The following is a 25,148-nucleotide window of genomic DNA, read 5'->3' as shown; positions in this document are numbered from 1 at the left end:
GAACATACATTCCTCAGAGTTAGGTTTAGGTACTTAAACCAAGTACCTAAATACCTCTTTCCCCACCCTCCCTCCAAGCATAGCAAGACAAGGGGTTTCTAACTACAATCTTTATTATGTTAAAGCTGCTTAGCTAGGTTGGCTGTATGATATAGAAGAAGCATTGTATGAGTCACTACCAAAAGACATCAGCAAAGGCAGAATACCTGCTATTAAAGAAATACGACCTAAAATTAAGAAGTTGATTCCAAATAGAATCCCTTTCCCTTCCCAAAAAGAGCTAGCGCCACTCAGATATGACTCAGTCAGTCTGCTTTTCTGATATGGCACCAGACTACAGGGCTGATTGTAGCGCATCTTTCCCCCTCTGTGCTGGGAGCTGGGTTTCCTGCCCTTCACACATTCAAGGGCACAGACTGTTCCTTTGCAAAAGTTCTTCCTTCACCAAAGTATATCCAATAAACTCAATCACTGCAGAATGAGCATGCACAGAGTGGGTCGCTGAACCCAGTCTAGCAACTGGTTCTAGGAACTCTCTTTTCAAGTAAGTTTGGGCCACATCTGGGAGGATCCCTTTGGAACTGAGTGTGCCTTTTTTCCGCACACCGTCCCTGTAGGTGGGTAACCCTCCTCTCCTGCTGCGCTTCAGCCTGGGCTCAAGAGTCATACCAACTTCGTTTGGCACTGAGAACTCTTCTCACAGACCCCCTCCTGACAGTTGTACATCTTGACAATTTTCAAAGCTTGCCTCAGCACCTGGAGACAGTGGACAGTAGAGCTGGATGAGGCCAGAAGGTCATTGAGTCCAACCCCCACTCAGTGCAGGAGGCCAAGTTAAACCATCCCTCTCAGATGGCTGTCCAGCTGCCTCTTGCATGCCTCTAGTGTGGGAGAGCCCACAGCCTCCCTAGGAAGTTGGTTCCATTGTCATACTGCTCTAGCAGTCAGTGGTTGAAAAGAGATCCTGGCCTTCCTCTTTGCGACAGCCTTTCTGGCACTTGTGCCATCCTATCGCCCTTCAGTCTTCTTAAGGCTAAACACACCCAGTTCTTTCAATCCCAATTTTTCCCAATCCCTGGATCATCCTTGTTGGCCTGCTCTGAACCTCTTCCAGCTTGTCTGCATCTTTCGTAAACTGTGGTGCCCAGAGCTGGACACAGCACTCCAGAGGAGGCCTAACCAGCACTGAGTAAAGGGGAACTAGGACTTCATGGGATTTGGAAGTTATACTTCCATTAATGCATTTGCCCTTTTTAGAGTCAAATTACACTGTTGACTCATATTCCACTTGTGATCGACAACAATTCCAAGATCTTTCTCACTTGCAATATTGTTGAGTCAAGTATTCTCCATCTTTTAATGATACATTTGGTTTCTTTTTCCTAGGTGCAGAACTTGGCATTTGTCCCTATTGAATTTCATTCTCTTGTTTTTAGCTCTGCGTTCCAACCTTGAATCTTCTTTCAGACTTCCAGGGTATTCTCTATCCCACCCAGTTTTGTACATATCATCTGAGCTGAGATTGGCATGACCCAAGAGTGCATGCCAAGAACAACTGCCCATCTCATTCCCAACTCTCTGGCTCTGCCTGTTGCACAAGGTTTCCCTCAGAGCCAGACGCTGCCTGGTTTCACAGGTCTCTTGGCTTCCCCTGGGACATGCTGGCCCCAGCTCTTCTTCTACTTCTGATTCAGATTCAGAGATAATGACTTGGATTGTTGTATTTTGGGAGAAGGGGGCTCTGTCAATCCATGGAGGAATTGGGCTTCAGAAAGATATGCATACCGTAAGAATATTCTTTGAGAGAATTCTCCCCGAAATAAAAGAAATCACAATATTTTCTGTATGTATTTTATTGTTCTAGGTGACAGCTCACATGAAATATACCATATCACCAAAGTTAATGGAATTATAAATTTCTGTATTACAGACATTTTCATTTAAAGGGAATGCACATTATTTCTACATTATGATGGATATAAAGACAAAATGCCTTGTGGCAGCTCAGATTTGGGCTTCCCTGGGCATGACTTTGATTCTGAGGGAACTTCTGGAAAAGGCTGAATTACTGATTTCTTGTGTACTTGTGTGTCAGGAAAAAGGGACTCATTTAGCTTTCCATGTGAGATAGCCGGATGGTTCAGGAAGTTTGCCTCCGGAGCTTGAAGGATGTCATTTTCACTCAAAACTGGAATATGATAGATCATACCAACTTTGTTGTGACAGAAAGAGTCGTGCTCCCTGAAAGAATCAGGCTGTTCTGAGGAGTCTCCTTCTCTTCCTTTTGTGGTATTGTGGCACCAGTGATGATGGTGGCCTCGATGGTGTCCTCTGTGGTGACCATTTCTGTGAAACTTTGGAGGAGGGTGTCCATGTGGCCCATGAGGAGGAGGTCCAACAGGAGGTGAGGGGTATCTACTAGGAGGAAGATGATGTGGGCCACCAGGGGGTGGAGGAGGGTACTGAGGTCCCGGGGGAGGGACGAGGTCAGGATCTCCTTCTTCGTCCTGTTCAGAGGAATTGTGGTGGCCTACAGGACCTGCGAGGCCATCGCGATGATTGTCAGGAGGTGGTGGATATCTATAACGCAGGCCATGTCTATACCTATGATAGTGGCCACAGCCATAGTGGTGATGGCGATGATGATGACGATAATGATGCCATGATGGTCCAGCTGGTGGAAATCTGCATTCATGGTGAGACATGTTGCAGTGATGATGGTGTTCTCCTGAATCATGGTGGAAGTGATGGTGATGGTGGAAGGGACCTCTGCCATACTTTCCATAAGCAAATGAAAGGAACACATCCACCATTGAAATGTTCATGAAGCACGCATGAGGATTGGAAAGAAAGAAGAATTAGCTGAATTAGTCAGAAGTCCTTCACAGGGGATTCGTCTCTTCTGTACCTGTGCTGTGAATCTGTCCAACCTGCTCCATCACTGAAACCTTTTCTGGCAGTGCCTCTCCATCCTTGAGCTGTGGGCTACTCATAAAGGCACCATGTGGAATTGACTTGAAACAGCATTCTTGGGATGTCTCTCCACGCCAGTGCCACCATTTCTGTTATAGGCCGACTCTGGCTGACCCTTGATAAGGTATAAGGTGCACTTATCAGGTGCACTTCTCCAGGGCCTAGTAACCCCCTGCACAGGCTGCAGCCCCATTGTCATGATGCTTACCTGCTTTTCTGTCTGCCATTGTCCCGCTCATGTGAGATTGGATGGTGCCAATTCAAAGCAGAATTAGGAAAAAGCTACATTCTGAGCTGTGCCCCAGGCTTTCTCTGGGACAGAGATAGACAGTCAAACTAGGACTCATAATTTGGGACAGAGGGTTGTGCACTTCCCTTCCCTACTTTCTGTGGAACTACTGGTCCCAGCATTCCTGGTGCACAAGCAGGAAGGAGTGCAAACTGGTGAGAGCAATGAAGCACCATAATCACCTGGAGCACTGATCCCAGGGAAGTGGGAACCTGGACTGCTGGGAGAATTTATAGCAGCCTTCCCTACCTGGTCACCCCGGAAGCTTTTAAGTCAGACTAAAGCTTCTAGCATTCCCGCACATGGGTCATGCTAACGCAGGTTGATGGAACATGGCATCCAAAACATCTGGAGTCCATCAGGTTAGGAAAAGCTGATTTACAAGCTTAAAATATGTGAGTTAATGTCTATTTCAAACATATACTTTAATACTGCACAGTCTGTTGCCTAGGGTGGCTTTGTGTCCTCTTTTACAGGAGTTAGTTCTCCATTTGAAAGACTGCTGGAGTGCACAGGTCACCTGGTCACAGTCTTTGGCTCCATGGTTAGAAGTCCTATGTTTCTATTTAAATCATAACAATTATTTCTAAATTTGCATGGATTACATATAAATGAGGATAAGCAAATTTGTGTCATCTCCTGGTGATGCATTTCTGTTTTTTTGCTAGTTCATAAGACCCTTCCCTACTAGTCAATGAGTCGCTGCAAAGCCCGTTTACAAATGTTATGTGCAACCTGCTTTCAAAACTAACAGCAGCATTTTATCTTCTGTGATTCATTTTATGGAGGCCTGGTAACATCCCACCCAATGCACATACATTCCAAAGATCAAGTAAGAGGAATTAACTCCATAAAGGAAGCCATCACCTTGAACTTACAGGAGCTGAGCAGGGATGTTGTGGACAGGGTATTTTGAAGGGCTTTCACTTGCTATAAGTCAGACATGACTTGATGGCACATAAGGAACCTACATGTTGCTACAATAAGAATAGCAACTTACATGAATATTATAGATTTCACAGGACTCTACTTCAACACCATCAGGGTCTTTTGCTTCTTTAAGCACCTTTCCTCTACAGAATCCCATGTGCTGCAAAGAGACAACAACATACAGAAACATAGAAACAGAGCGAGTCAGAACGGGTCTCCCGAGCCATCTAGTCTGACCCCCGGCTCAGACTAGAGTGCTCCTGCACTGGGTTGCACAATATTGGATGCTGTAGATACTTTTGCCAGGGACCCAGGAACTTTGATTCCTAACCTTTGTATCTAAGCTTCATCAAAACAGCTCATGCAACTATTTCTATAATAGTTGTTTGTATGCGTTGTGCCCTTGAGGAAGAACAACATGCTGAAGTGCACCGAGCGTCTTCTCCCAGCAGTTGGTGCTTTCCCATTTTCCTTTCCTCCTCTCCTCAAGGCTTTCTTCTAGAGCGCTGGTTTTCAGGGATACAAATTTGGCTGCCCAATGTATCTTCCATTGCCTTCTCCATTACCAGCATTAACCACCTCAGCTATTGAAGGCTTCCTCTTGTGATCGGCCTGGCTTTGCCAACTGTGTTGAGCCGAGAGGAAGTTTGCAAACACTTGTGGAATAAAGACGGTGCAACTGGCAGCCTTCTTTGGCATTCTGTGCAGCTGCCCAAATGTGGTGCAGGAGAGAGATGGTGCTTGCGCAAAGGTCCCAGGGGTTCCTTACCGCACGTCTGCAAGGCCCACATTCTGACTCATGTGCTGGAGAAACGGAAGAGGGGCACACAGCCTCCTTTATGGTAAATTCAATGATATACACAGTACGACTAGCTACCTGCATAGAACAGACAGAGCATGAGAATCCAGAGCATTAGCAAAAGCAATTAAAACACCTGGCAATTTATTAATTTCATTAATTTAATATATTCCCATGCCATCCAACAGCTGAAGCTATCTGGACAGTTCCCAAATATCAAACCCCTAAAATACAATATGAAAAAACATAATATAAAACTTTACATGCAAACATTTAAAACCTATTTGCAACTGCAGAAAATAATTTACAATGACATGCCGGGACCCAGTGGAACAGAAAACAAACAAAGTTATAAAAGTCCCATCGTATACCGTATGTTTCCGTGTATAAGACGCTACTTTTCTTAAAAAACATTTACCTAAAAATGGAGGTGCGTCTTATACACGGGGGGCCAAGAGGAGAACCGCGGGTGCACTCAGGGGTGGGGGGGGGAGACTGGCACAATCACATGCGCACGGGAGGGGGTGGCGAAGCGGCACGCATGGGCGGCAGCAGCTTGCTTGCTTGGAGATCGGTAGGAAAAGTGCGGGGCATCCTGTACATGGGGGCATCTTGTAGATGGAAAAATACGGTACTTTCAAATGCCCAGGCTTCACACAGTTCTTAACCTGGTGCCGAGAAGATAATGATGACGGGCACCTGGCAGCCCTCACTTGGGAGAGCATCTCACATTCAGTGGATCGCCACCAAATGTATCCCTTGACAGCCATGCCAATTAGCAGATACATAGGCAATGTAAATGAAAGCTTCTAGGGTGGCCATGTGTCCTACTTTACAAAGGATAGTCCTCTGTTTGAAGGGCTATCCAGTCCAAGTCTGGACTGAAATTGAGAGAGAGAGCCTAACAAGAATGCAGATTTGCACCCAGATGGCAGAATGAGGCACCCCACGAGTCACCAGGTCCCCCTCTTCCCCACTGTGGCAAGATGTATGTTATTTAAATCATAGTAATAATTTTCTAATAGGTGATGCAAAATTTCATAGATCTAAATTTCCAAATGATGCATTCCCTTTTGTTTCACCACAGAAGATGCAGGCATGGTCATTAGGAAAGGTTCATCGGGTGATTTTTTCACATAGCAGGCAGCTGTTAAGTAAACAGGGCCAGCTCCAGCTTTCCAAGGACCCTAGTGAAAGTCCCATCAGCCAGGTTCACTCCAGTCAAAGGTCCTCTGTGAGGGCATCAGGTTAGGGGAGGTTTTCTCATTTCATGCCAACAGTATAGCATGAAGCTGGACTACAGGTAATGTGCAAACCAGCCTCTAGGAGTTCTGTACTTCCAGGAAGTCCCAAAAAACCCCCATTCCTTTCAATGAATTTTAGGGCACATTGATACGTACCGCACTAAAGACTTTCTGGACTTTTTCCACCATGAAATTGCGTGTTTCATTGCTCTCCTGCTTATATTTTCCAAGGATCCTCTTGGCTGCTTCTGCAAACTCTTCAGTATCTTGTAAGACTGTTACTTTTACTGGACAGTCCTTGCATGGATACAAGTGTGGTGGCACTGTGAAAAAGTACACAGTCATTAGCATTACAACCCCTTTGCTCCAGATTGTATTTGCACAAACTAGAGCTGCAACAAAGAAATGCAGTCTGCCAAAGATGCATCAAGGGGACAGAAGAAGCTTCTGACCAGGTAGACGGCAAGTGAGCTTTGTCACGTTGTTTCCTGACTTCTGCCTGTAGCTCCTTCACAGGTAATTTCTGTGGCCAGAAAGCAACAGCATCTTTGTAGGGCCAGACCCATGGCCTTGGACTCTGTCCAAGAGAACTTCTGCCATCTTGAGAAAGGCTGCATCAACTTTCTGTGGGCTAAAGTACCAGCAAACAGAAGTTTAAAGCTCTTATTGCTAGTAATTGAGCCTTAGGAAGGAAGATCAATTATGGGATGGATGTATTCTATAAAGGAAGCTTCAGCCTTGAACTTAGAAGAGCTGAGCAGGGCTGTCATGGACAGGATAATCTGGAGGGTTTTCATACAGCTGCCATAAGCTGGAAACAACTTGATGGCACATAACAGCAACAACAAAGCCTTAAGAGAAGCATTTCAACCTTGTCAAATGTGAAGGAAGAATCGCACAAAACCCAAGAAGCCACCAGATGTTTGGTGGTTGAGGAAAGGCGGATGGGGCTGGGAGAAGGGATGTGGCCCTTAAGGCGCAGGCCATTGGTTTACTGACAGGCACAATGTGATTCCATTGCGCATTTGCTTATTGCTGTTTGGAAAAGGTTTAAAGTAGAAAAAACCGGGACAGCTTTCCATGATATGCATTCACACAGGCCTAGCTCAAAGAATTTTGCCAGCTCAGGTGAGGCAGCAGCTGCCTACTCATCCCTGCCCTCTCATGACCCAAGCCTTTCTTGCCTCCCTGCTTGTTTGCCTTCTTTTCCACACCTTTTCCAGGGTACCCTCTTGGCTGGCCACCCCTCCCTCCCTCCCTCCCTCCTTTTTTCACACAATCAGTCAAGTAGCTAAGCTGGTCACCACTCCTGCCTCATGGATCAGTTGTGGGGCTTTCATGAGATGCCAACCAAAACATCTGGGGCACAAAGTGGTAGTAACTGAGCTAGCAGCCAGCTGGGCAAGCAGTCTGAGCAGCCACAGCAATGACCAGCAGTCCAGCATGTGGCTGGCTAGTTGCTGGGCAGGCAGCCACCTGTGGCAAGAAGTGGTGGCTGGTGGTGGACCTGGCTGTCCGTTGCTGTCTTGCTGCAGCAAATGCCACAGCAGGAGAGCAGGTGGAAGAGCCTTCAAGAACACGTGCTAGATATGGTGGGAAGCCAGTGGTGCACCCTCCTGTGGGGGTGGAGGAGGACAGCTGTGTAATTTGCTGCTCTTCCTGCTCTGAATATGGGGGCATCAGCCCACATCATGGCAGGGCTGGTCCTGTATACACCCTCCCCCCAGTCAGTAATGCCTCTTGGAAACCCCAGCTGAAAACTGCCAGAACTGAGATCATTCTAGGAGAGAAGTCTGTACATCTGCTGGCATGCAGTGATTGAGCTGACTCTCTCTGAAGCTATGCTTGCATTCTTCCGGATAGAGCCACAACCTTTTTCACGAGGTGTGAGTACCTGGGCTCATAGTGCAGTTGTATCCATGCAACTTCTTTCTGTTTTGAAAGTGGTCTAAGGACATGACAGTTTTGCATTGCCCAAAGTCCTGGAGGAAGCAAAAGAGAAAATGGGTGGATCAGGACTTATTGCTGGGCTCGTAGGTCTCTGCACTGGGATGCTCTTATACCCCTGCCAGCTCTGACATGAGAACAGTGGGGACCAGAGAAACATTTACTGTATGTCAGGTGTTGCCTGATCTGATTACATCCAAAGGGACAACCTACATGGGATCTCAAATATATTAAACAGGTCGTACATTTAACTTGTGGGTTTTTCATTTTAATAAAATAGCAACTACCATCAGTTGCAGCGAGGTGATAATTCACAATATAAGAGAAAGTGATGAGAAATTTAACTCTTTTCTGGTGCTGAGGAAAATCCCTCTGAAGCAGATATCTTCTGCGGTCCCAAGACCCACATCAGCTATTTGCTGGGGACCACGCATCCATGTCCATGCACTCACATACAACTCATTCTCTCTCACACACACAACTTTCTTACACTCACTCCAGCAGCAACAGATCTTTTTCTCACTGCAAGAGCATCAAGGTTCCCACCCCACTGTGATCGCCAAATAAGAGGAAAAATCCTCCAGGAACAGGCTCTGTGGCTTATGATGTGGAGCTGGAAGCTCTTTCTGAGAGTGTCCCAGAAAGTAGGAGGGAACCTCCAACAGCAGCTCCATTGGATGCTGAGTGAGGCATTAATACCAGTGTAATTTGGTCCTTACAGAAGCACCACATCCCTCACAGGAGGAGAGCACCATGCTGGGACCAGAAGGAACTGAGATACTGTTACTTGCCGTGCTGGGGTAGAACTGCCGATGTCCACAAGTTGACCAGTGCTTCCTGGATAACACAGGGCATTCTGTCTCCAGGACATCGAGAGTTAAATATTCAATGGATGTATTGTGCTAAAAGGGTTATAATGGGAAGAAAACCAATTAATTGAGTTATGGTTCTGTAGAGTAACAGCTTAAGTCAGTGCTATGCCCATTTTGCCTTTCTTCTGGTGGTGCCGGGTGCAGGTGAAGCAGCTTCTGGCCAGGTCTGCCCTTTTGCACAGTCATTCCCCAAGAGGGATTTCTTCATGGAATGGGACTGGGCCACTGAGGCAGCCTAGTGGTAGAACCCAAGGAAGCTTCCTGGGCTGGATTAGGATCTGTGTCCCTGCTGTAGAAGATCTTTGAGCTGAAGGAACAGGCAGATTTGCTGAAATGGCAAGCATCATTTCTACAATCTGTCCTCATCTCCAGCATCCACCCCAGCCTTTTCATCTTGGTTCTTCGTCGTGGCCTCTGTGCATCACACATATGGGTTCTGCGCCTGCGCAGTGCCTTTGGCCGGAAGATTGACAGCTAACGGTTTTTTGGTGGGAAGCTCCGCTTCCCTCCCCCATGGCCTATAAAGAGCGGAGCGTCCGCCATTTTGTTAGTCTTTGTGACCGCCGTTCGCTGTGCCTCGTGCCACTTTCGTCTTTCACTTGACCGTTTCCTTGTAGCTATTGTCTTCTTCTCATTCCCATTTTTTATATCCCTAAAACTCTTGTTACTTCTAGTTTCTTCTTCTATCGTTCTAGTGTTCCATCTCTCCTTTAAAAAAACAAAAAAACCCAACAAAAATATATTCTTACCCTCTGCACTGTCTCCTTTTCTCTTCTCGTTCTTTCTGCGATGGCGCAGCGAGCGGCCTTCCGCAAGTGTGCGGAGTGCGGGTCGAAAATGTCTCCGTCCAACCCGCACGATCTATGCCTCCTCTGCTTGGGGGAGGGGCATAGAACTGACAGGTGCTCCCACTGTCTGGCCTTCTCCAAACAGGCCAGAAAAAACAGGGAGAACTGCCTCTGGAGACTCCTGTGGGATCGGGCTCTCATGCAGTCCGACCCACTGGTCTCTGCTCCGAAGCCTGGCCCGGCTGTGGTGGTACCACCCTCCCGTCCATCGGATGAAGGTGCCTCTGCTTTGAGGGCCCCACCAGCTTCTTCTAAGAAAAAAAGGGAGAAGCGCAAGCATGCCGAGGCTTTAAAACCTGCCAAAAAGGCCAGGAAGGAGAAGCCTTCTAAGTCGACCCCGAAGGCTAAGGATCCGGATCGACCCCGACACCGTACCTCGGGTTCGACAGTAGCGTCAGTACCGGCGCCTCCTACCGTGCCGACACCACCTGAGCTGGCGATCCAGGCAGCCATGAGGGTCACCCCTCAAGGGTCTCCTCGCCGTGTGGCTGACCCCCTGGTTGAACCACCACCAGCTGTCCAACGGGGTTCGATCTCGGATGGAGAGATCCAGGACTCTCCCCCCAGGGCTAGGTCACCAACCCCTATGCCTGCGGCTATACTGGAGGCAGATGTGGTTGACTTCCCACCTAGGACCCGCAGAAGCCATTCTAGGGAGCAGCGGTCCGAGAGGGTCGAGGACTGGCGTCATCCCTACTATCCACCTTTGGACGAGCCATACTCGACCGGATACTATCCCGCTCCAAGGGATCAACCACAATTTCACCTTCGTGACCGCTCGCCCCATCCGGATCCAAGGCGCTCATCCCCAGTACCACGGGATGATAGCAGCCGCTCCGTCTCACCAGCAGAGTCTTCCTCTTTGGCTCCTCCTTATTACGGCACGGATTCCGATGACTCCGATTTGGATTCGACCTCTCCGGATGCTGCGGTAACCTCCCAGGGCCCCGCATCACCGGACGAGTCACATGTGTCCTTTGCGGAGCTGATGGGCAGGCTCGTCCAATCTTTGGATATAGACGCCGTCCAACGGCCAGGGCCGTCTACGGACAAAATATACGACGTCGTCCACGGGGAGCAGTCCACCTCCATCGTCCTGCCACTGATTACCACCTTGTGGCAAGCGATGACCCAACCCTGGGACTTGCCATCCCATCCTCAACCTACATCCCGGAGGTAAGAAGCCATGTACCGGATTCAGGAGGAGGACATTCCATTCCTCCTCCGACACCCCAAGCCGAACTCGGTTGTGGTGGAGTCCTCCCAGGGAAGTGAGGCAAGGGGTCATACCGCGCCGAGAGACAAGGAGGGCCGCAAGATAGATTCACTGGCCAGGAGGGTTTACGCAGCCTCAGGCTTGGGGTTGCGTATCTCTAATTACGAGGCGACGTTGGCGAGATACCAGTATTTCATAATGCAGCGTCTCAACAACGTCGTCTCGACCCTCCCGGATCAACAGGGCAAATTGGCCAAGGTCCTCATCAAAGAGGCGATGCACGTGGCGGTGCAGCAATTGTCCACAGCCAGGCACCATGTGGACACCAATTTGAGGGCACTGGTTGGTGCCGTCTCTCTTCGGAGACATGCGTGGCTACGGAGCGCCAACTTCCCTGAAGAGACCAAACGGCGCATTGCAGAAATGCCCTTCGATGGGTCCGGGCTATTCCACGCTAAGACAGACCACAAGCTCAAGAAACTCCATGAGTCTCGGATGACGGCCCGACGAATGGAGCTTCAGTCGCTGCCCAAATGTAAGTGGCCATGGAACCATCCACCCTACAGGCAGCAATATCACCCCAGGCAACAGCCTCAACATAGGCAGCAACAGCAACAACAACGCTGCCGTCAGCAACCTCAACAAAGATACCAGCAGGGCCGTCGCCGATTTGACGATCGGAGGCAGCGCTGACGGGACTGGCAAACCATTCCTCATGCTCCTCTAATACCCACCCCCCTCTCATCTGGGGATCGGCTCTGAAGCCGACTCCCCATTTGGGAGTCCATCACATCTGACCGGTGGGTATTATCCATCGTTCAACACGGCTATCGAATAGAATTCAACATTGTTCCTCCATTGAGTCCGATCCGGTCAACTTCATGTTCGCCGGTACTTCTCGACAAAATACACCAACTTCTCCGAAAAGGAGCGATTCACCAAGTATTCCCATCTGACAGACTCCACGGATTCTATTCCAGATACTTTACGGTCCCCAAGCAGGACGGTGGTCTACGTCCGATTTTGGATTTACGGGACTTGAATAAGTTTATTATACCGAGAAAGTTTCGTATGACCACCCTTCAAAACATTTTGCCGTTGTTAAGGAGAGGGGATTGGTTCGCCTCACTGGACCTGAAGGACGCCTACTTTCATATTTCAATTCATCCAACTTACAGGCGTTTCCTTCGTTTTGCTGTTGCAAACCAACTTTATGAGTTCAAAGTTTTACCCTTCGGACTGGCTACGGCTCCGAGAGTTTTTACCAAATGTGTGGCTCCTGTCTGTGCCTTCCTACGCCTTCAGGGCATACAAATTTACCCGTACCTCGATGACTGGCTGTTGGTCTCGCAATCCAGAGAAGGACTCCTAGACACCATCCATACAACCCGTACCTTACTAGATAGTCTGGGTCTACGCATTAATACAGAGAAATCTTCTTTTCTTCCGACACAGACGCTCACCTTCATTGGAGCCTGCTTGGATTCGACGCTGGAGAAAGCCTTCCTCCTTCAGGACAGACAGAAGACTCTAGCTCGCCATATCCATCGAAACCGTCGACAGGGAACGGTTACAGCGAGATCCATCCAGAGGGTCCTGGGGTATATGGCCTCCTCAGTTGCCTTAGTTCCACATGCCAGACTTTGGCTTCACCCATTACAACTATTCTTCATCAAGGTGTATCATCCTCAAAGGGACCCACCATCGAAACTGATTCGGATCCCGTCTTCCGTGCTCCACTCCCTGTGCTGGTGGCTGAAGCCAACCAATCTCATGATGGGAGTCCCCTTCAGGGTGCGACCTCCTACGATAACTCTCGGTACCGACGCGTCTCTTCTAGGATGGGGAGCAATATGCTCTGGCCTGTCTACCCAGGGAACGTGAACTCGTCTAGAATCCATGAATCATATCAACTTCCTGGAGCTACTGGCAGTCTTCAAGGCCCTTCGTTCTTTCGAAGACCTCCTTCATCATCAGATCATTCAGATAACTTCGGACACTATAGCGACCGTTTTTTATCTGAACAAACAGGGAGGCACGAAGTCACCAACCTTAGCCAGGCTTTCTATGAGAATTTGGGACTGGTGCATTCAGAGACACATCACTCTGATGGCCGTTCATCTGGCCGGCACAGACAACGTACATGCGGATCTTCTCAGCAGGCACATCTTCATTTCTCACGAGTGGGAACTGGACCCTCGCATACGCAACCACCTGTTCAGGCACTGGGGGTTCCCCGATGTGGACTTACTCGCTACCCAACAGAACAGGGTATGCGAGACTTACTGTTCCAGAGTGGGAATTGGACAAGCATCCCTAGGGGACGCATTTATGATCCCTTGGGACAACATCAACTTCTATGCTTTCCCTCCGATCCCTCTTCTGATGAGGGTCATAGCAAAGATAGTGCGCGACCGTGCATCGGGGATACTAGTTGCCCCTTGGTGGCCACGTCAAGCGTGGTTTGCGAAACTGCTCGACATCTCCCGCGGGGAATTTCTTCATCTTCCAGTGCTTCCATACCTTATAACGCAAATGGACGGCACACTTTGTCACCCGGACTTGCTCTCATTGAACCTGACAGCGTGGCGGATTCGATGATTGACCTTCCATTGGGGCCGACGTCGGATTCGAGAGGCTCGAATCCAACAGCTTCTATTAATCCATCGGTATCGACGATTACTTCAACCGCTTCGGTTCCGATTCTCGAATCCAACCATGCGGGTGCCTCTCACTGCCACAGTCTCTCCGTACCATCCGGTTCGAGACAGCCCCCTTCGAATTCGAATCCAATGCTCTTGCACCCTGAGATTCAGCATATTATCAACTCTGCTCTAAAGCCGTCCACAAGAAAGTCATATACGGCTAAATGGAAACGTTTTTCCACCTTCGCCGAGTCTCATTCGTTCTCCCCACTTGTCTCATCAATTGAACAAATTCTTCAGTTCCTTCTGGAGTTGCATCACTCCAGACTGAAGCCGTCTTCTATTAAAGTATATACGGCTGCACTAGCCTACTACCGTGGCTTAGTCGACGGATCACCCCTATTTTCTCATCCTATCCTCAAGAGATTTTTGAAAGGACTGTATAATCTTAATCCATCTATTAGACCGGTTATGCCCACGTGGAGCCTTTCTGTAGTTCTACAGGCCCTTATGAAGGCCCCCTTTGAACCTTTGGCGACTGTGGATCTCTGATTAGTTTTGTGGAAGACGGCGTTCCTTGTAGCTGTCACGTCAGCCCGGAGGGCCAGTGAACTTTGCACTCTTCGCATCGACTCTCCTTACCTAAACTTCCACAGAGAAAAGGTCGTTTTGCGTCTCGACCCATCTTTCTTGCCCAAAGTCTCTACGTCTTTCCATACAGGACAAGACATTGTACTGCCTGCCTTTTTTCCATCACTGTCGAACCCTTTAGAAAGATCCTTGCATTCCCTCGACGTTCGACATTGTTTAGCCTTTTATCGATCGTGAACAGAGTCTATTCGACGATCCAACAAACTATTCATCAAATATTCTACTAGGGATCAGGGCAACCCAGTCACTCCACAAAGACTTTCTAAATGGATAGTCCACACTATTATCTTGTGTTATCAGTTAGCTAAGCTCGAACTGCCTACAGTTCCCCGAGGCCATTCTACTAGAGCTGTCGCTACGTCTTCTGCATTCGCATCCGGAGTTCCGATTGATGACGTCTGCCGAGCTGCTACTTGGGCGAATCCCTGCACTTTCGCCAAGCATTACCGTCTCGATGTTCGGGCTCGACGGGACTGCTCCTTCGGTAGAGCTGTTCTCTCCTCCGTCCTACAATGAGGACACCTTCCCTCCTCCTTTGATGGTAAGCTTGTTAATCTACCCATATGTGTGATGCACAGAGGCCACGACGAAGAAAAGCAGGTTGCTTACCTGTAACTGATGTTCTTCGAGCGGCCATCTGTGCAGTCACACAACCCACCCGCCGGCCCCGCTCGGTGTCGGTGAGTGGACACATTCATCGGTACCAAAAGTTTCCCATTTTTCTTGGTACCGACCCCTTTTTTTCCTATCTCATACTGAAAATTTTTCCACAAGGGGGCGCACGTTTGGTCGTCAAAGACTGAACAAAATGGCGGATGCGCCGCTCTTTATAGGCCATGGGGGAGGGGAGCGGAGTTTCCCGCCAAAAAACCGTTAGCTGTCAATCTTCCGGCCAAAGGCACTGCGCAGGCGCAGAACCCATATGTGTGGCTGCACAGATGGCCACTCGAAGAACATCAATTACAGGTAAGCAACCTGCTTTTCTGTGCTATCCAACCATTCGTGCCTAATGCTGCTCTGTCAGTTGTGGTAATGACAACTTTGGGATAGAAATGAAATGGAAATAAACCCATATTAAAATTTTGCAAAATTTCATAATTCACATTAGAGTGTGGGGGGAATTTCGGAAATAGAGCAAGGGCCTTAAAATGGCTCGTTCATAGTGAGCACATGGATGGTAGACAGAGCAGCATATGGCATATCGGTCTTCCCCCTATGGTGAGATATATTGTGTTCCTACCTATGTAATAGTTGTCATTTCTAAATTATGCATACAATTTTCTGTGTAAAGCTGTCCGGGTTTTGTTATTTCTCCCAACTACAAGCATATCTAGGCTCATTCAACAGTAAATGCATTACGAACAACATTGCCCACCTCCATTCTCTGCAATATTATTTAATGTGCACAAAGTCATCCTTGTCCTCCTAATCATGATGTGGTTTTTACCACTCCATTACTCTCCCAAATTGGTTTCTTTAGAGTCAACACTTTTAAGGCCATCGTGGTGAAAAGGGTATCAGTTTTGGGGCTGAATTCCATGTATGCTTTGAATTAGCTATCTAATTTATTTGCTTTGAATTAACTATCTAATTATTTGGATCCAGATTTTTAATAGATTTGAATGTTTGCAAGCATATTGCAAAATATCCACGCATGTGGTGCTGCTGGTTGCTTCACCACGCATAAAAGCATGCCTGGATATGTCTGAGGGTGGGGTTTCTTGTCAGCATTAGTGTCCCACCGAACAATATTACTAGTTTTTAACCACACCCTCCAAAAGCTCTCTAGAAATTGAGAAAGGAATTTGGGGAGCAGAAATGCAACCAAGTAAACAAAAACCAACATCACTTTTCACTCCAAATTGCTTGCAAAAATGAATATGCACTTACTTATTTCCTTGTTGCAAAACACAGTGATCACCGTTCTTCGATGAATGTGCACATGGATTTGTGTTGCTATTGGGATCAGCAATGAAATGTCACAGGCTGCTATTCGGGATAGCAGGTACTTCACTCCATTCCTTTTCCCCCACTTTGGTAACAATCAGTTGACATTCTATGGTCACTAAGAACCCAATGGCTTTTCTGGGGGACCTCCACCCCCACCCCACCCTGTTGTGGTTTTGCTTTTCCTCATTGGTTTTGGTACTTTGGACTTTTCCCTAGCCTTCCTTCTTGTGGGTGAGTGGTGACATTTTGTCTAAAAAAACCCAGAGACACTCACGGTCCAGCTATTGGAAACAGAGAAAATGAATGGAAGTGGAAGATGACAGCAGAGAAACTGACTCCATTGAAGGAGCACTAGAGAGTCAAAAGGTTTATAACTCTGCACCAGGAGAAGGAAAACGGGGTGACTCCAAGGGCCGCCCATCATGACTGAGCACAGCCTGGCACACCATCATAGAGCCGTATAATTAGCAATATTCCCACCCAACATTACCAGTTCCAGGAGCTGCTGGATGAGGTAGGAGGCAAAAAATAATTTAACTGAGGAAGCTGATAATTAGCATTATTCCTCTGAAATCCATCACAAGATTTAAGAGCATGTTAAAATCAAGATGTACTTGCTCTGCACTGTACATCTCACCAGAAACCAGATAATTGGCTGGTTATATTAAATAAACAAACATATTGATTTATTTTGTGGTTTAAATGCTTCTCTAATGTATGCCCTGGTGGGCAGATTAGGATACTTATGCTCAGCTCTCCAGAAGTAGTAAAATTAAGAGTCCTTGTTAAGTCACTGCACTGATGCCAGTTTATGGCATCTGAAGATAAAGTCAGCAATGGGACTTACCACACGTTCAGTGTAAGCATTACCGACACGTAACAGGGAAAAAATGTAGCCGTCGCTGCGATGTTTATTGATCAGGTCGAGAGCAAACTCTGCATCTTTTTCTATTTCTACATCATTGCAGTCTGCAGAAGTCACAGAGGACTGGCTTTGAAGGGCAGAGCAGAGCAAGACTGTAATAAACACAACAGCAGAAACCAGTTCCATTTGGACTGTGCGAGGCACTGACATCCCCACCGCACTGCTCCTGTGCCCTGATGAGCTTCTTCCCGAAAAGCCCTTCCAGAGACACACAGGTTGATGCCCAAGAGGACATTTTTCTAACAGACACTGCGTCAAGACCTTAATCTCTGGTTAATAAAGGCAAACAGAAAAGTAATGATTTATGGGGCAAACAGTGAGACAAGAGGACCAAAGAGGGAGACCGAAGCCTGAAAAACATGCAAGTTGGCTGGAATAACACATGGGACCCAAGTGGCCCAAAGGGTAGGCATGTGGCTGCACAGGCTGCTGGAGGGATCAAGGTGAATTTGGCTCAGTGGGTGGAAATAACAAGCCCGCATGCAGGGAAACAAGTGTACTGATTAGCTGTTAGATTTGATGACAGCACGCCAAATTATTGCTCTGCCATGACAGAGATTTCGTCCGCAAAGAATGCATAAGTGGAGTGTGCCAGGCCACATTTCTGTGGAATTAAGGGCAAAAAGTTGGAGGCCGAGTACGCATAAGGCTCTGAAACTGAAGGACTCTTGAGGAGGTTTGCTGCCTTCCCTCTTTGCATCCTCAGGTTGCATCCCAACAGCCACTCACCGAGGGTCTTTGCGCACCAGCTCTTCTCTGCCCACCTCACCACGAGACTTAGGCCATCTTGCAAGCAGCTGATCTGCACTGCAGTTCATCCTGGGCTGCATTCCTATGCAGGGCTCCATAGCTTGGCTTCTTCCTTGATTCAAAAGGCACTAGCTTTCTGGAGTCTGCAGCAAACAACAGAAGAGAGGCACTCAAATTGAATGAAATACAGCAAGAGACATCTTCTCAGAGGTACCAAAGGAGCTGTTTTTTATTTCAACTCAACACATTTCAGAAACAAAAGCGCTGAAGATTTTTTAAGATTGTTGGAGGCAAACACTGAAAACAGATAGGCACAGCCCTCTGCCTAGAGGGCAAGGCAGAATTTTAGGGGCCAGGGGATTGTTGGGGTTGGAGCACTTCTCATCTGTGCTCAGATCCTGCAGGCACACACCCTGGTGGTGGTGAAAGAACCATGTTTTTTCCAAGGCTGTGTCTCCAAGGCTTTAAGAGTGACCATGCAAGGAAGGGTGAAGAGGGTTTTCCAGTGGACAAAGGGGACAAAACCCAAGCTCGGGCTGTGTTGCTACCTCCTTCGCAAAATGACTAGCTTGTCACCAGCTGCTCTGGCTCCTCATTCTCTTTTTCCTCACTGCTCCCACCCACTTGCTGGACAGGTTGATCAAGTTGGCACTTCATCTGCGGCTGCTCTTGCTCACTCTCACCTTCGCTGGGCCAGAGCAGTAGGCAGGCAAGCCAGCAGGCTGCAGTGGGGAAGAGGTGGAACCGCTCTAGAATGGTCTTACAGCAAAGAGGATGCTTAGATGTTCTTTTCCAGGCTTCTTTCATGGCTACTACTAACAACATTCAGTGGTGTTTGTCCTCAGGGGTACAAAGGCTCGTATGATTTTGTTTTGAGGATTGCACAATACAAGGGAGCAATGTGCATGCTTCTCTCCATGTTTGCACTGAGGCCCGGGGAAAAGGTCTGGCTCTGGGTCACAGGGCAAGATCCACATCAGGCAGGGCAGGAGGAAAGTCTGCTCTGCCTGGAAAGTGCACTGCATGAAGAACTAACTGGAAGACTCTTCCAGGGAACTCTTGTTCCAGCCAAGGACTGAGGTCCACTGAGGCTTTAGGAAGCCTCAGGCCCAGGTGAGCCTGGTCTTTTGGCAGTTCCACTCCTGTAGTCAGGCACTGGTTGCAGTTTTTCCAAGGACGAGTGCTAGTTTTTACAGTCTTGTGGGCATGTCTCTTCCTCCTCCTTTGCTTCTCTAGCAGACTCAGATGAGACTTTAGAAGCACAGTCTTTTAAAATTAAAGCTTAACAGTAGTAGTATAAAACAAAATAGCCTTCTGTTGTGATGTGGGGAAGAATCGCCACCAGGTAACTATGAAACTCCTCAGAATCAGATGGATCTCTCTGAGCAGACCGTCACATGTGAGAGCTGGGGCTCCTCTCTATACTCAGTAGGGGAGGCATCCTCAGATTGAGATGATGGGAGAACAACATCTTCTAACTGAATAGGTATACAGAGGGTCCTGAAGTGGAGTCACCTGAGCACTGTCTGGATCCAAGTATTCTTCATGGAATGCAGAGTCTCTGAACCAGGGGACCTGATGGATTCACATCTCAATATGAACTTCCTTAATTCTGCACTTTTGAAACCATATGCAAACCAAATTCTTTGAAATTTGCATGGTTCCAAATTTTGCAATGAAGTTTCTTCAAAGTTCCACCAGCTGCTTGTAGGCTCAACACTTGCCCATCCTGGCTTGTTACCGTTAGTAAGAAGGGGGTAGCAAACTGGATTCAGGAGCCTTTGGGGAAAGGCAGTGGCCAGCCCAGTCCTGAAAAAAGCTAATTTGGACTTAGAAGTGGAGGGAAATTGCAGCCCAGTCACTGAAATCCCCTTCTTACATAACAACATTAGAAAAGCCATGCTGGGTTGGACCAGTGGTCCATCCAGCCCAGCACTCCATTCACTTGGTGGCGAACCAGCAGCCCTCAAGCAGGATGGGTGCAAGACTCCTGCCTGCCCAAACTCTGGTGTATGCAGGTATGCCGCCTCTATTAATGGTGGTTGCATATGGCCAGCAAGGCTAGTAGCCACTGATAGCCTCTTCCTCCATGAATCTTTCCAGTCCCGTTTTTTGAAAGCTTTCCAAATTGGTGGCCATCCAGACTTAGCTCTTCTTTTCATCTATCCCAACTGAGCCTATGGATGTCCTGCAGCAGTGCCTCAGTGGGGGAACTGATGGGATGAGGACCAACAAACTGAAGCTCATTCTAGCCACGATGAAGACACTATTAGCAGGTGTTTAAGCAGTGTCAACTTCTTCCAGAGGGCGCCTTACCTTGGTTCAGTGCTGAATAATAAGGACCAGCATATCATGGTACCAAAATGCACAAAAGCCTGGATTCATCACATGGACCATTGTTCACACACCGCAAACCTGTGAGACTGGTCCTGAGCTCCTCTTTAGACACAGTGCCTTGAACTGTGGGCCAGGGGCCAAGGCAAAGGGACTGCATTGTGCCTCAAGCATAATAATCGCTATGAATAATAGTTCAGGGAAGTGCCCAGTGTCAAGAGCCAAAGAAGGTGAATTTCCTTCAGAAGGTGTAAACCAGGCCATTGGATGATCAACGCCTTCTGTCCCATGCAAACACATCAGCATACTGGTGTCAGCATGATGCCTAGCTTCTGAGAACTTTATTCTCCATGCATTTGCCTAATCTTTCTTTAAAGCCTTTTAAGCTAGAAGCCCTCACCACATCCAGTGGCAATGAATTCTACAAATGGTTTCTCAATAGCTTTCTATTCTTTCCTGATGAATTGCTTTGCGATGATGTTTTTCCTTCTTTCCCTGGCTCAGTCCTGGTGTTCATCTTCTACAGAACTGGCAATCCCTTCCAACTTTATGTAACTGATCTCCTGTCGAGGTGCTGCTCAACATGTAAACAACCCACTCGTTCTCGAGCAATAAAACTAAAGTCCTTTATTGCTACTTGTCTACAAGATTTACAACTCTATAGAGAAGCTCTTCTGCTGAGGTCTTTGGAATGCAGATGTTAATCCTCTAGTGGTGTCTCTCCCCGAGCCCACGTGGGACTAGCCCTCCTGGTCACGCCTTTCTTCCCTCTGGCGTAACAAGGCCTGCCTTTGCTCGTACCTCCTCAGAATGCTACGATTGATTGCTAGGGAAAAGTCTATCACACCCCCTGCGTCTCCTGTGTCATGTTCAGGAAGTTCAGCGTCAGTGGGAGGAGGGACAACCTGCTCTGACTCCTCCTGAGTGGAACTCGCAGTGTCTTTTCCCTCGGGGCTCTCTTGCTTTGATGTGGGCTCGGGTGTTTGCTCAATGGGCAGGGAGTCAGCGGGAGGTGCAGCTCTCTGCTCAGCCACCCCCAAGCTAGGTTGGGGGGTTGGCTTTTGGATACAGGGTCCCAAGCACAAGACCTCCTTGTGGGGTGCAGTCTCTGTTGGGGCTTCAGGCACGACATCTCCTGACTTTTCAGCACCATGCAGTTTTGAACAAATACTTTGTAAGAAGTACAACCTAGCTTGCTTGCTTCCACATTGTTTAGTGTGGAATCACCATGCCCGATTCACTCGCATTTTAGGGAAGGTCCACAGGGACCTCATCCATTCATAAACTGTGTTTTCCCAGTGCTTCTTCCATCTTCTTTCTCACCACAGGAAGTTTGTCTTTAGAAGAGCAGAAAAAAGTGTCATTCCTTACTCAGAAACTATAACATTATATAGGATCCCTGAATATGCTTATGGATTAAATTTTTTTTTCAGATGCTAGAAGGAACACTAATGAAGTCCTGATTCTGGCTCCTGTTCTCTGCTTGCTGCCTCCTAGGGTGAAGTGGGAGCTTTAAATCAGTGTTTTCAACCTTTTACAGTTGGGGACTGTCAAAAATAGGAAAATTATTTCAGGGACTGCTGAGACAGAAATAAGAAGCATTACATAATATACTATTTTTGTGTCTTAGTTTTAAAATCTAATACCAAAAAATGAAAATTCTCTAAAATAACCAGAAACTGAGCGGTAAAAAATGCTAATAAAAGAATAAAATATTGAAATTAAATGTAATTGAAATTTTTAGAGAGCACTATTTAATTCAAATAAGGCTAGTGTGAAGTCTGCTATTGCTTCTTTTCAAGAATTCTTGATAGTCGTGGCTGCAGTGTTGTTTCTAAGAGACAAAGCACTGCAGTGACATCCATTCTGTTTCTGTTAGGTTTTTATCAGTGACAGGACTGAAAAACTCTTTTCACACAAATATGCTGTAGAAAATATGATTAACAATTTAATAGCTCTGTAACTTAGAGACAGATATTCTTTTCTCAGTGATATCTAAAACTGTGACAATGATTGCATTTTATGTTCGGACACCAGAATGGCATCAGAAGATAACTTGATCAATTTTTCTTTTTCATGATGATTAAGTGTGCATGAGTTGATATCTTCCATAAGCGGGTTGTTAATTCAGAGGTTACCTTTGTGGGGATCCTGACTTTCAGGGTAATAATGGTTAAAGTTTTGAACTAACACCTTTAAAAGTTGGCTTGTTATATTAAATATGAATTTCTGGTTGACATCAGCTGCAGTCAAAAATTCTTGCAAATGTGGAAACATTTCTGTATCTTCTTCTTGTACACAACTATCCCAAAGAACCTGTTTCTTTTTCAACACATCCATCTTATTTCTCAGTGTGAAAATATTTGTGCAAAACCGTTGAAGAGAAATATTAAGTTTGTCGAAAAGGCTAAATATATCTGCCATATACGCAAGCTTAGCCATCCATTCCTCATCCAACAAAGGCTCTGCTAATGCAGAGTTCTGCTCTTGCAGAAATTGTTTTACTTCTCCCAGTTCAAAAAGACATGAAAGAACGCTACCTCTTGATAGCCACCTTACTTCGGTATAAAGAAGAAAGTGTTGGTGTTGTGAGTCCATACTTTCACACAGTGTTGTAAACAGCCTGGAGTTTGAAGCTTGACTGCAAATTTCATTTATGATCTTCACTGCATCATTCATCACAGTTTTTAATTCAGTAGAAAATCTCTTTGCAACTAAGTGCTGCTGGTGAATTGCATGGTGAGTGGACAACATTTCTGGATATGCAACCTCCTTTATTTTCACAACTACCCCCGAGCCATGTCCATTCATGCTTGCAACACCATCCATACACACTCTGACTCACTTCTAAGCCCTGTGCTTGAAAATGCTCATTAACAGCATTAAATATTTCTAAACCAGTGGTCCATCCAGGTAAATCCAGTCAACATGATGTTCTTCTCTGAAGTTTCCATCTTCAATATACCTTACTAGGCAAAGTAAAATAGCATGGGTACTCATGTCTGTCGTCAAGCTGAATTGCAAAAATAATAATAATAATAATAATAATAATAATAAAATATTATTATTATTATTACATTTCTATGCTGCCCCTTGCCGAAACCTCGGGGCGGCTTATCTCCTCTACAATTTGCTCTTCAATATTGTTGGCCAAATCAACAATTCTTCCCTGAATGGTATTGTCTGAAAGCAGTATAGCCTCGAGTTTTTGAGCAGCTTGAGGACCCAACATTTTCTGAGTGACATCTAAGATCCAAGGTTTTACCAATTATTTAATTATTTAGAATTTTTGTATGCCATCCCATCGCTTATAGCTTCGGGACGGCTCACATAAATAAACAAACATAATACAAATACAATTAAAACCCAGAAACACCCTGGCTGCACAATTAAAACCTATATATATTATCTAGCATTGTTAAAATATTTTTTAAATAAAAAGGTCTTGGCCTGGCGCTGAAAAACAAATAATGATGGCGCCAGGCAGACCTCTCTGGGGAGCGCATTCCACAGATGGGGCTCCACCGCGTAGAAGGCCCTCCTCTGGGTACTTTGCCTCCTGAGGTCTCTCATGGAGGGCTCCCGGAGGAGGGCCTCTGCTGCCGATCTCAAGGGGTGGGAGGGCAAATATGGAAGCAGGCGTTCCTTTAGGTATCACCATTCTTCACCATTAGTGAACGGTTTCTTTGTTTTCCCTATTCGAAGGACAACTAACTAAGATGCTTGAAGCAGGTGATTTATCTCTAGTCATCATTTTCTTCATTTGAATTTTCTGACTTCATTTGGTCATGTAATCTTTCAAAAAACTAAAGTGGCTTCTCAGTAAGATATCTGTGTGTTGAATGCAAATGATGAGCAAGTTTTGAAGGTTTCATGGCATCATTTGGCAAAATTTCAGAACGTACCACACACAAGAGACGTGCCAATTGTTCTGGGCTATGGTGAAACCAAGTTTTAACTAGTCATTATTGTAATGCCTAACAAAGTCACCTTTTCTTTTTTTTGGTTTCTGTCTCACCGACTGGAGTATCAATATATTTTGTTTTCACTGTTCCTTTTAAACTTGGAGCACCATTACTTGGCTTACTTTTGGTTTCATCAATACTTTTCTTTAGGCTTTTGTTTTCACTTTTGAAGAAGGTTAAAATGTATTGTTGTTTTTCTGTTTCCATTTTATAAGATTCCGTGAAATCTGCTTTCGGGGTCAGGTAGGCAGCAGTGCGGGCTGCAGAAGTGATAGCAGCAGGTGACTTTCTGAATGGCCCTGCCCCTCCTGTGGAGCCGCACCAGCTCTCTCCCTGCTTCCTGCTAGGATCGGCTTGGTTCCCCTGGCAGTGACGGCGGCAGCACTGAGTGAGCGGGAAGAGCAGGCTGAGCACGAGTTGCAGCTCTGAGAATGCTGCTGCCCCCACTGCTGCCCCCGCCACTGCCCCCTCAGCACGTCATGCGAGTGGCCCCAAGCTGCCTGGCTCGGGTCTTGTGCCACATGACAAGGCGAGCAGCTCAGCTGTCTTCCAGGTGCTCTGGCACACCAGTGCAGCCTGCTGTTGGAACATCGGGCTGGCACACGCCGTGGCATGGTTCTGGCCAGGGCTTTTTTTGTCATAGAATGCACCGGAACAGTGTTCCGGCACCTTTTTTTGACGGATTTTTCCATGTGATTGTGAATCGCCCTGTCGGGCGTAGCAGGTCGGCAGCAAAAAGCATTAACGTAGTGCCTGCGGGCTGCGTGTCTGCCCGCGCTGCTTGTGAGGGCGCTGCTCGGCTCAGGACGC

General features: G+C 47.0%; 1 protein-coding gene across 1 annotated transcript; it reads right to left on the bottom strand.

Moving 5' to 3' along the window:
- Window positions 1-1,866: 1,866 nt before the first annotated feature.
- Window positions 1,867-17,502, bottom strand: HRG (histidine rich glycoprotein). Its single transcript, XM_044434622.1, has 7 exons — window positions 17,212-17,502; window positions 8,974-9,084; window positions 8,130-8,217; window positions 6,392-6,558; window positions 4,962-5,069; window positions 4,263-4,352; window positions 1,867-2,777 (listed from the first exon to the last, which is right to left on the bottom strand). The coding sequence occupies exons 1-7, from the start codon at window positions 17,437-17,439 to the stop codon at window positions 1,968-1,970; spliced, it is 1,602 nt and encodes a 533-aa protein (XP_044290557.1). The 5' UTR covers window positions 17,440-17,502; the 3' UTR covers window positions 1,867-1,967.
- Window positions 17,503-25,148: the final 7,646 nt, after the last annotated feature.

The sequence above is a fragment of the Varanus komodoensis genome, unplaced genomic scaffold, assembly GCF_004798865.1.
Source record: "Varanus komodoensis strain SLA01 unplaced genomic scaffold, ASM479886v1 scaffold28, whole genome shotgun sequence".
NCBI classification, from domain to species: Eukaryota; Metazoa; Chordata; class Lepidosauria; order Squamata; family Varanidae; genus Varanus; species Varanus komodoensis.
Note: the sequence above shows the minus strand (reverse complement) of the source record. Positions and strands in the feature narration are given on the sequence as shown.

Bases quoted from the DNA above. Each gene is read 5' to 3' on its own strand.
- HRG (XM_044434622.1), bottom strand. From the start codon at position 17,439: ATGTCAGTGCCTCGCACAGTCCAAATGGAACTGGTTTCTGCTGTTGTG. The intron at 9,085-17,211 runs GTAAGTCCCATT...TAACCCTTTTAG, and splicing joins ATGCTTACACTGAACGTGTG to CACAATACATCCATTGAATA. The intron at 8,218-8,973 runs GCAAGTAACAGT...TGCTTCCTCCAG, and splicing joins GGCAGTTCTACCCCAGCACG to GACTTTGGGCAATGCAAAAC.